Here is an 11396-nt window from a genome sequence, read left to right as displayed (position 1 = left end):
TTACACAAGCACAAGATACGCAGACGCAGTCACCCTTCCCGGAAACTTTATCGTTTGTTTACTAATAAAAGCGCCGACGTTTTTCGGATTTTCCCGAACACTATCTGGTAGATTCTCGCAAGCGCCAGTGCTCGATTATTTATAAATCGGCTCCGGCGCGTATGCAAAGGGAAGTAAGCCAGTCAAGTTTGGGAAAAAGTTTGTGCTGTCGAGTTACTAGCCATTGATTAGCTTGTGTATCTGTTTTTGTGATGGAGAGAAGCGGTTGCAACGTTGTACAACTCACTAGAAATAACAAATTTCATGAATTGATTGAACACATATCTGCATTTAATCAAAATAAGAGGCATTCGTCCGTTAAAGTCATACTGACTTAACATGTTGCTTCACAAAGTTCAAGAAAGTAGAATACAGACGGTAACAACACTTGAATAGATATTAGGCATAGAAGCTGTTGGAAAGTATAACTTGTCACATCGGTTTCCAAGTCTTGTAAATAAGACATTAACTGTGTCAAAAAGTAACTTGTACATTTATGTACGTAAGCACATATATATAAATAATGTCAAGTTCATGTGTGTAAATAATCATAATAAAGAGTCATGGAAAAATAATTGATACTGCTGATTTCTAACTGCGTACGTTACCCTTATAATTATGCTTAGTGTTGGTAAAAGCTCTGAAACTGATTTTGTTCGTTAAGAGAGCAACTACAGCTGCAAGGTGGTTACTTCTTTGTATTCGTGGAGTGAGACGCCTTACGCCGGAGTGTGTGTAGCCATGGTATGACCGACGGTGCCGGTGTGTGTATAATAATAATAATAATAATACGAATATTTATAACGCGCACATATCTCACCAACAGGCGACTCAAGGCGCACATACACTCGTTCACACACACGGAGACTTAAAGTCACTAGCACACACACACACCATCAAACATTAAAATATGTACAGTTATTCAGGGTGGGATGGGGTGGGCAGTGTATAATGCATGGATTATTTGGAAAAAAGGAATGTCTTGAGTGCAGATTTGAATGATTCGAGGGACTGTTGTTGGCGGAGGGGGAGAGGTAGTGTGTTCCATTGGCTAGGTGCTTGGAAAGAAAATGAGCGTTGACCTGCTGTTTTGAGTTTGGTGTGGGGGATGTTGAGCTTGAGGGAGTCGGCAGATGATCTGAGTGTTCGTGAAGGGACATAGAGAGAAAGAGAGTCGGAGAGATAGGCAGGGGCGAGACCATGGAGGCATTTGTAGGTGAGAGTGTTGATTTTGTAGGTGATACGGGCAGGAACGGGCAACCAGTGGAGCTGATTTAGGAGGGGGGTGATATGATCTCTCTTTTTCTTTCGTAGGACAAGACGTGTGTGCACGGGTGAGTGTGTGTGTCTGTGTGTGTCCGTCTGTGCACGGTGTATGTGTGTGTGTGGGGGGTGTCAGTGTCAGTGTGTGTGTGCGTGTGTGTGCGTGCGGGCGTCCGTGTGTGTGTCATGCAGTGTGTGTGTGTGTGCGTATGCGTGTCTGTCTGTCTGTCTGTCTGTCTGTGTCTTGAGGTGATTTTGACTTTCATTAAAAAAAAAGCTGACACGATTTTCAATTATCTACCTAGTACCTACGTTTGTCCATGTCGATTCAGAGTTCCTTGCTTGTTAAAGGGTTTCCACAAAATTATGATCATTTCCAGAAAATCGGACCTACCAGCCAGGTCCAGTAAAACTTGCTGGCGGAAAATCCCCGCGTCGTATGTTCTTTCCGATGTTATCCCCTTTAGGCTGAGACACTCAAGTGCATCACTTCTAGCTGACAAATCCCGTGCGTGGCATAATGAATCAGCTAGTTTTTAAATGCCGTGAAGGAGTCGTGTTTTGTCCATGTCTGTACTCTGTTTGTTTCTCGGCCTCGCTTGCCTGTCTCTCTGCGGCCTGCTTCTTGCCTATTTTTTTATTTTTTTTATTTTATTATTATTTCCTTTGTTTAATTATCTTCTCTCGTAAAGTCCACGTGTAATTTCTGTATAAAGTTAATTAACCTTAAAACCTCAACTGCCAAAGGAAAAAAAAACTGCTGCGAGATCGGGATTTACAGACTAAGCTCCCTTGGACTGTTGTAAATTTAACGGCCAAATGCCAGTGTGTGAGTGTGTGTGTGTGTGTGTGTGTGTGTGTGCGCGCGTACGTGCGTGCGCGTATGTGTGTGTCTGGCAGTGGGGGTAGGGGTGTGTATGTGTGTATGTGTGTGTGTGTGTGTGTGTAGGGGGGTGACTGCTTTATCTGTCTATTGTTGTTTAAGTCGATTCAGAGCTGACTGTCCTTGTAGCGTTTCGAACAAATAACCGACCTTCCTAGCTCAGTCGTGTAAAGCTCGCCGGTACGAAGTTTAAAACTCTTTTCTTCTTACAGCAATAACCATTCTAAATGCTGATAGCAGATGTTAATCTTCCAATTCTACACTTGAGCTGTTCGGACTCGCGTGTGTGTGTGAGTGTGTGTGTGTGTGTGTGTGTGTGTGTTTGTGTGTGTGTGTGGTGGGTGTATGTGTGTGTGTATGAGCGTGCGTGTGTGCGTGTGCGTGTGTGTGTGTGTGTGTGTGTGTGTGTGTGTGTGCGAGTGCGTGTTTTTTTTTGTTGAGTGAGCGGCGTTTGAGTGAGTCAGTGAATAAATGTGCATGCGTGCGGGCGGATGCGTGTCTGTCTATGTGTACATAACATAAATGGTCAACAGGTCACTAGTCGGGAGTCTGTCTTAAAGAAAGGGGGTTCGAATTTATACTTTGACAGAAGTATCATCACAGGTTTTGCTCATACAAAGTTGGAAGTAGATTCTAGCTGTACAGCGAATCCCAGCTTCGTGGTGGTTTCAAGCGCTTGACAACCGCACTAGTTTGACAGATTCTGCTAGGCGGCCATTGTTTCTCGCGACAATACACACTCCCAAAGTTTCCCCCATCTCGCCAGTTCCACATGCCATACGATGCTTTCGAACGGTTCACGCTGTCTGCCTGGATCAAATGGATAATACAAAAAAGAAATCAAACATGCAAGGAATCATCAGCGGCGCAAGACTCAATTACGGCAGGAAATGTACACATTTTTCTGACATTTCAAGTCAACACCCCGACGAGTACATTTCGGTGGACTAGTTATTATTAAGCGCAGTTTGTGGGCGTAGTTATTATTTTAACGTTGTCAAGTTGTTGTCACCGTTCGGAAAACTAACGCAGCCGTGTATAATTGTAGCAGAACACAGATTCAGTTTCGTTTCAATGAAAATCATGTACAGACACGCAGTGGCCTTTACAAGAAACTTCACTTTAAAATGGCATGAAGCAACAATTAAGGAACATGGAGGCTTCTCTGCGACACACCGATGTCTTAATTGAAAAATACCAACTGGAAGCTTTAGATATCGTTTCCTGACTTGGAGTCAGAATCAAGTATTTCTGCAACGCTTCAATATGCTGTATTCATTACAATTCTTCTTCTTCTTGTCGTTCGCTGTTAGATCGTCAGTCCGGACTGCAGGGCGAAACGTGCTGTCCTCTCCAAGTCCTCTCTGGGGCCGTATAGTATCCTTAGCGGATTATGACTTTATTCAGTTATTCTGCAGAAAAACAGAAATGCTGGAGAAAAACTGTTTGTTTCTGCAGCATTTCTGCATAATGTCATCTTTCGTGAGAGCAACGTTTTTTTCTACACTTGAGCTGTTCGGACTCCGTGTGTCACGGTGTGTGTGTGTGTGTGCCGTGTGTGTGTGTGTGTGTGTGTGTGTGTGTGTGTGTGTGTGTGTGTGTGTGCATGCACGGTGTATGTGTGTGTGTGGGGGGGGGGATCAGTGAAATCAAGAATGCTGCAGTAAAACGGTGATGTTGTTTTACTGGAGAAAAACTGTTTACACTTTTTCTTCAGCATTTTGGCATTATTCAGTTATTCTGCAGAAAAACAGAAATGCTGGAGAAAAACTGTCTTTTCTGCAGCATTTCTGCATAATGTCATCTTTCACCGAAGCAACGAGTTTTTCAGGAGCAAAACATTTTACTGCTGTAAAATTGAAATCAAGAATGCTGCAGTAAAACGGTGCTGTTGTTTTACTGCAGAAAACCTGTTTACACTTTTTCTGCAGCATTTTGTACTGGCTCATTATAATGTTGGAGCACGCGAGCCACCTCTGTCGAGAGATGGACTCATCCAGAATTACCAATAGTTGTGCGTGACACGAATGTATTTTGTCTGTCTGACTTCCTTTCCGCCGGAAGTTCAAATATTCAAATTAAACAATGGCAGAACAAACTATTATACTATCCCAGGGGGCGACGAATACAAACGCTACTTTACAAGGTCGTTCGTTTTTCTCCAGAAAAACTGTCACAGACTATTCTAAAGAAAAAGTTAATCGCAATAATGCTGCAGAAAACCAAGTAAACATTATGCTTCCGAAAAACTGTTTTACTGCAGTAAAAAACCGTTGCTTCGGCGAAAGATGACATTATGCAGAAATGCTGCAGAAAAGACAGTTTTTCTCCAGCATTTCGGTTTTTCTCCAGAATAACTGAATAATGTCATAATCCGCCAAGAGCCAGTACAAAATGCTGCAGAAAAAATGTAAACAGGTTTTCTGCAGTAAAACAACAGCACCGTTTTACTGCAGCATTCTTGATTTCAATTTTACTGTAGTAAAATGTTTTGCTGCAGAAAAAAACGCTGCTTCGGCGAAAGATGACATTATGCAGAAATGCTGCAGAAAAGAACGGTTTTTCTCCAGCATTTGTCTTTTCTGCAGAATAACTGAATAAAGTCATAATCCGCTAAGGATAGTATAGCTTCTTTTGTAGCGCTGTCTCCTCTGGCCAGATGGTGTCCCTCAGAACACTGTGGTATGGACAAGCCTGCAGGATGTGCTCTGCTGTCTGATTCTTGCCACACGGACATAAGGGGGAGGGAACTAGCTTCAGCTTTGTGGCCATGTGATGGTTTAGTCTGTTATGTCCAGTGCGGAGTCTGAGTAGGACGACTTGTTCTTCACGTTGGAGCAGGTGGTAGTCATCTTTCTCCGCGCTGGTTTTCCTCTTGGTTTTGATTATTGCGTACAATACAATTCAATACGTTACATTCATTATACTGCATTGCCTCGCTGTGTCTTCTGAGCGAGTTTCTTGGACAATGTATCAGATACGTTTATTATCTGTATTAAAAGTGTATGTCTGTCTATCTACTTAAAAAACCGCTAGGTCGCAGTACAGTGAATGTTACGTTTTGATTTGTCATAAATAAACCGTTGCTAAAACATACCGTTCTTGTTTGTTAATTCTGAATTTTGGAACTTTGGCGTTCTATCTGTTTTTGGGTTTTAATACAATTCAATATCAGGGAGTCCTGTCCACTTCCATCCTCCTTCCCATATTGAAGGAACAGTTTTTAAACACGCATACACATACACGCACACAAACAAACACACACACACGCGCGAGCGCTCGCACACGGCACACACACACACACACACACACACACACACACACACGCGAGCGCTCGCACACACACACACACACAAACTCTCTCTCTCTCTCACACACACACACACACACACACACACAAACACACACACACACACAAACACACACACAAACACACACACACACACACACACACAAACTCTTTCTCTCACACACACACACACACACACACACACACACACACACACACACACACATGACACACACACACACACACACACACACACACACAGATCACTATCAAAATAAAAAACGGTCGCGCTGGACCCGAGTCAGACTGGCTCGCTCCCCCAGTATGAACATTTTTGTCTTGTGCACGTTTAAGACCAAGTGATTGATCTGTGTGAATTACAGGCATTCCCTTTGCTATATAAATACATTGCATGCGAGCCGAGGATGTACGTGCATGGTGACTGGCCTTTCTCTTTTATTTGATCACAGTGAAAATGCTCACACACATTCACACACACACACACACTCTCTCTCCCTCACTCCCTCTCTCTCTTCCTCTCCCTCTCTCTCTCCCTCTCTCTCTCTCTCTCTCTCTCAATCTCTTTCTTACACACACACACACACACACACACACACACACACACACACACACACACACACACACACACACACACACACACGAGTACAGACTCATGCACGCGCACACACACACACACACACAAAACAACACTCACACACACACACACACACACACACACACACACACACACACACACACACACACACACACACACACAAAAACACAGTAACACTAACACATGTGCACAAAATGAACACACACACCGCGCGAGAGAAAAAGACGTCAAAGACTTTTGACCGTGACGTAATCTTTTTATGACGCTATATTTCTCGTCAATGTGTGACGAGTTCGGCTGTTCTATCAGACTGCCTGGCTGGCTGTGGCTCCGCGAATTCCTCCCACCGCCAAGTCGGTTTTTTGTGGTTTATTTCGCATTTAGGTCCCAGGTAACATTATGAAGTTTTAATACGATCAATCGGACCTATTATCAAGTTAGTGTATCAACTTTTGAACGAACTGCCCAGTAGTTTCCCAGCAATAAGCTGTTAAGTGGAGAAAGACAGACACACACACACACACACAGAGACACACGATTAAAGTCTGCTGAGCCCTTGTACTAGCATACTCGGGGATAAAACACACAGAGAATACTACATGGCTTGCTTTGTCGTACCAGATTTACACGAGTTGGGTTTTTTAAATATTGAACTGCGAGCGAAAGCGAGCTGGAGTCACCATTTGAAAAAGCAACGAGTGTAAATCTGGTACGACAAAGCAACAGTATTGCCATTTAAAAAAAAAAAAAGGATCACAACAGAAATTGTGTACAAGTCATGTCGAAGTTGGGAAATTGTTTAGTATGTTAGATATTTCATCTCATCTCACACTGAAAACTGTCTGTCTGTGTGTCTGTCTGTGTGTCTGTGTGTCAGTCTGTCTCTGTCTCTGTCTCTCAGTCTCTCAGTCTCTCGCTCTCTCTCTCTCTCTCTCTCTCTCTCTCTCTGTCTCTCTCTCTCTCTCTCTCTGTGTCTCTCTGTCTCTGTCTCTCTCTTTTTCTCTCTCTCTCTCTCTGTCTTTCTCTCTCTCTCTCTGTCTCTCTCTCTCTCTGTCTCTCTGTCTCTCTCTCTGTCTCTCTGTCTCTCTCTCTGGGAGGGCCCCAAAGGGTTTAAAATCGTAATCGTGATTGGCGTTTTTTGACCTTTCTGTGACCGTGATTGCCGAAATTTCCATTTCTGTGACCGTGATGGGACTTTGCCGGTGATCCGTGATGACAAAAAAATCAAGTCTCGTGATCGTGTTCGTCATTTGTGTTCGTGATCGTGATGGGCATTATTGCAAAGCATTTTATTTTCAACGTACATTTTTCACAGCTGTATTACTCTATGATCCTCTATTCGTCAAGGTGTTCGTGATCGTGAAAATGTAGTACTGTGTGAAATAGCACTACAGTTGTTGTCTCCCTTCCACTGTTCAGATGTTTTATTCTGTACTTGTTTGAACTAATAGTGTTTTGTGCTACAGTAAATTATTTCCCTTGAACCATGTTTGAATATCAGGTGAGCTCGAGGGGATCCACTTTGAAAAGTTTACTACCTCCTTTTTTTGAAGATAAGTACACCAAGCTGTAAATTGATTGCAGAAATCCCATCCTTTTGTATTTGTTAAAAGTTTGCATTAAATTTGATAATTATATTTGAGCTAAAAAAAGTAAAAGGATATTTTGTTCAGTCAAAAATTATTGCAGAAGCACTCAGAATTATTTGGAACTTTGGTGCGGCGTATTGATATGTGAAAATCATCTTGCCGGTACGGTTGCACTACTTTTAACTGGGAAAAGGTGACAGGCAGGGGAAATTTTGGTGTCCCTGAAACATCATTGTTGTATCAATGATTGTGGAGTCCTGCTTGTAGCAGGTATGTAAAACATTTTATTGATGATTAGTTCAAGTGTTTATAATCGTTTGGGTGTGGAAAATGACAGAGTATTCTAGAAACTTATTATTTTTTGAGTGCAGCCATGCAACCATTTTTTGCACCGGTATGCTAAGTTTTGAATAGGCATAGATCTACATGTTTCAAAGCACTTGAATGATTTTGTAAAATACTTAGAATTGTCAGCATAATTTGTATGTTGGACATTCTGTTATTTGTGGAAAACATAGAAATTGGATTTTGATTTAAATCTAAATTCAAAACGAATTAGCACTGAACATGTGTATGACGTCACTACCGGAAGTAGTCGTCCGTGTCGCAGTAAGTTGCTGTAGTTGTTAAATGCTTTCAGTATATGATTGATGCTGTGGACAAGTGAAGAGCATTGCTGGTTCTATACTAGATCTGATAGTGATAGAACAGAAGTTGTTGCATTTTTGACATGAGATGATGTCTTAAGAGAAAATAATCTTTCCTTGAAAAAGGGTAGAATTCTTTTAGTGAGTTTTAATGATCTCATTGTTGTGAATTATGGTGAATCTAGACCTCACACTTTCTTGAAGAAAATGGTAATCGCGCGTAAGGACTAGACTGTAATTGTGCACATGTAGTATTTCTAGTGTTTAAGATACTCAACGCTGCATTATGGCAGGGAGACTTGTGATTTTAGAAAGAAACCTGCTCACAAAAACATTGTTCACAGTATTGTACGTTGCTATGGATACGAGATTGTCCAGCCACTGCTCTTCAGTTGTTTTCAGTACTGTTAATGCCGTAAAAGTACGTTAGTATTTAGTATGAGAGTATGATTTTGAGAAGAAGCCGTTAGTTTTACATTTTAATCTTTATAAGGAAACAGGAAACATGATTGATTGAAAGGGTCATGTATTGAGGATAGAATAACTTTTGTTGGTTGGAATTGAAGTTGAAGTTAGGATTTTAGGTTATAACATTTAAGGTTTTATAAAGTTTTGCAAGTAGAATAAGTACTTGAAGAAGTAATTCACAGTGTGTTTTGATGTTGGAAACATATTTTTTGTCATGAAACCGTACACACCCGCACACACATATCAACACACATGCATACACAAACCACATACATGAAACATCAAGAAGTGTATTGTTTTGTTTGTTTAGACCAGCAAACATTGAGGTAACACATAGATAATGGTGTTGTGATATTTGTGTGTTACAGGATTCAGTTCTGGTCAGAGTTGTAGTCAGAGTTTTTTGGATTGAAATTAGAGTTCTACTTTATTGGTTACATCGAGAAAATAAAACAAAGAAAAGAAACAACAGACTTGTAGTTTGCCACTTGCGGATGAAAGGCGCACACATGATCCCACCCTTCAATGTAGCAATGAACTCACCCGAGTTGGTTACATTGAAATTCTGGCGCCCAATAAGGGACTAAAGTGTGTCGTCAGTAGGACAACTAAGTGCAGTATAGGGATCAACTCTGACCAGACAGAATATTGCCAGACGGAAGACCAGGCAACATACCTGAGGGGATATCGCAGTCCATCACAAGTGATTCATCATGGCGACCGGAGGAACTACTACCTCTGGTGACCACGACAGGGTAATCGCCGAACTCCAGCGACAACTCCAGGACTTACAGTCTCATTATGAGAGTGAACTCAAACATCTGTCTGGGAGAATGGACACAGAGCGAGAGGTGAACGTACAAGTGCAACCACCTCCGTCACTACCCAAGCTGAAGGTTTTCACTGGCTTACCAGCCACATCAACACAGGAAACTTCCTTCGAAGCATGGAAACGTCAAGCATCTGAAGTCAATGATGACGTTTTGGTCATAGACAAAGTGGGCCTACTGAAAAGAAGTCTGAAGGGGGCAGCGCATGAACATGTGAGAGGAAAAAACTATGCAACTGTGGATGACCTGATCAAGGACCTCGATAAGCTGTTTGGAGAACTGAAGTCAGCTGAAGAGATGTATCTGGAACTGTGCCAGTCAAGAATGATGAAAACTCAGACAAAGGCAGATTTCCTCATGACTCTGTCTACAAAGATGAAAGAAGTTCAGAAGACTGCAGGTTTTTCCAATGAAGAATACCAGAGACGTCTCTACTATGCTTTCTCCAAGGGATTGATCGACTCTTTGTTTGCACTAGAGTTGAGGAACAAGTTCGGGATGCCGGGCGACACAAAACCTGCGTTCTCCGACTTGTATCGTTATGTGCGTCAAATTGAGGGACTTGAGGTAGGAAAGCAAAAGGCTCAGGTTGGAGCGCACGCAGCGCCATCACCACCTCCTGACTTCACGCAGGAGCGGACGGAGGCTCCACAACAGCAGGGCAGAAGAAAGATTTATTGCTACAAATGTGGTGAAAATGGACATTTCTATCGGGACTGTACTAAGCCCGCTAATGCACACCTTGTTGTGCAGAAAGAACAAGATAGGCGAAGACAAGAGAACGAGTGGCGGAGAAGAAAGGGACTTCCAGAACTTCCTTTAAACTGAAGGGGACCATCGCAAAGGGGCGAGTGTTGGTCCACAACGATTCTACTGCCTCGATGTCTGACACCAGCTCTCATCAGCGTATACTAACGACAGCGGCAGAGGTGTATGAAAAGAAACTCCTAGAACTTCATCCTGACAGATTGAACATAAACATGGTCTTGGCGATTCCTCCCATGGAGACTGCAGAGTTGAGCGGAATTCTTCATGACGTGCCAGGTGACCAGATTTCTGTCATTGCTCGCTCTTCAGAGTGGCTACCCCCTGATGTTGAGGTAGTGTCTGCGGAGATTGTGTCGCGATCTGCAGAAGCTGGACTCCGAGTACAAGTGCGTGTCAAGAATTTGTCTGCAACAAGGACTGTGTCGATTTCAAACCATGACGTGCTGGCTGAATTTCAATTGACTGGTGGTACAAAACTAGGCCACACACTTGAGGCCTTGATTGGTCCATGCTGTGAGTCCAGAGTTCGCGTCAACGGTGCGGAGACAACTTGTTTAGTCGATAGTGGGTCACAGGTGACTATCATCTCTGAGTCCTTCTACAGACAGTACCTCAGAGATGTACCTTTGCAGCAGATTGACGCTGTACTAGACATTACAGGAGCAGGTGATCAAAACGTGAGTTACCTTGGAGTCGTTCAGACAACCGTGCAGCTCCACCGAGAGGTGAGCGGGACAGACAAGGAAGTTGAGACTTTAGCCCTTGTTTGTCCAGATACTCGAATCTCTACGAGAGTTCCCGTCATTGTTGGAACTAACACCATGCGTGTACTTCAGAAACATTGTGGACAACAAGCAGGGTGGTCGTGGCTCAAGACTATACCAATTCGGTGTGAAGCAGCGTTTGCATACAAAGAATCAATGACGTCAGCAAATGGGAGACTGTGTCCAGTTCGACTAGTGGGTAGTGATGTAGTTGTACAACCTCATTCGGTCATTGATGTA

The 11396-nt window shown here is 42.8% G+C and overlaps 2 protein-coding genes across 2 annotated transcripts in view; one reads left to right on the top strand and one right to left on the bottom strand.

The window, feature by feature from the left end:
- The window catches only part of LOC138962417 (uncharacterized), a 13825-nt gene extending 13769 nt beyond the window's left edge, over window positions 1–56 (bottom strand). The window contains exon 1 of the mRNA XM_070334220.1: window positions 1–56. This exon is cut by the window's left edge and continues 29 nt beyond it. The gene's annotated coding sequence lies outside the window, so the exon portion shown is untranslated.
- Window positions 57–9507: 9451 nt separating this feature from the next.
- LOC138961199 (paraneoplastic antigen Ma3 homolog) lies at window positions 9508–10452 on the top strand. The gene has a single exon (XM_070332799.1). The coding sequence runs from the start codon at window positions 9508–9510 to the stop codon at window positions 10450–10452; it is 945 nt and encodes a 314-aa protein (XP_070188900.1).
- The last annotated feature ends 944 nt before the right edge of the window (window positions 10453–11396 follow it).

The sequence above is a fragment of the Littorina saxatilis genome, linkage group LG3, assembly GCF_037325665.1.
Source record: "Littorina saxatilis isolate snail1 linkage group LG3, US_GU_Lsax_2.0, whole genome shotgun sequence".
Taxonomy (NCBI): domain Eukaryota; kingdom Metazoa; phylum Mollusca; class Gastropoda; order Littorinimorpha; family Littorinidae; genus Littorina; species Littorina saxatilis.
The sequence above is the reverse complement of the archived record's forward strand: the minus strand, read 5'-3'. Positions and strand labels throughout refer to the sequence as shown.

Bases quoted from the DNA above. Each gene is read 5' to 3' on its own strand.
- LOC138961199 (XM_070332799.1), top strand. From the start codon at position 9,508: ATGGCGACCGGAGGAACTACTACCTCTGGTGACCACGACAGGGTAATC.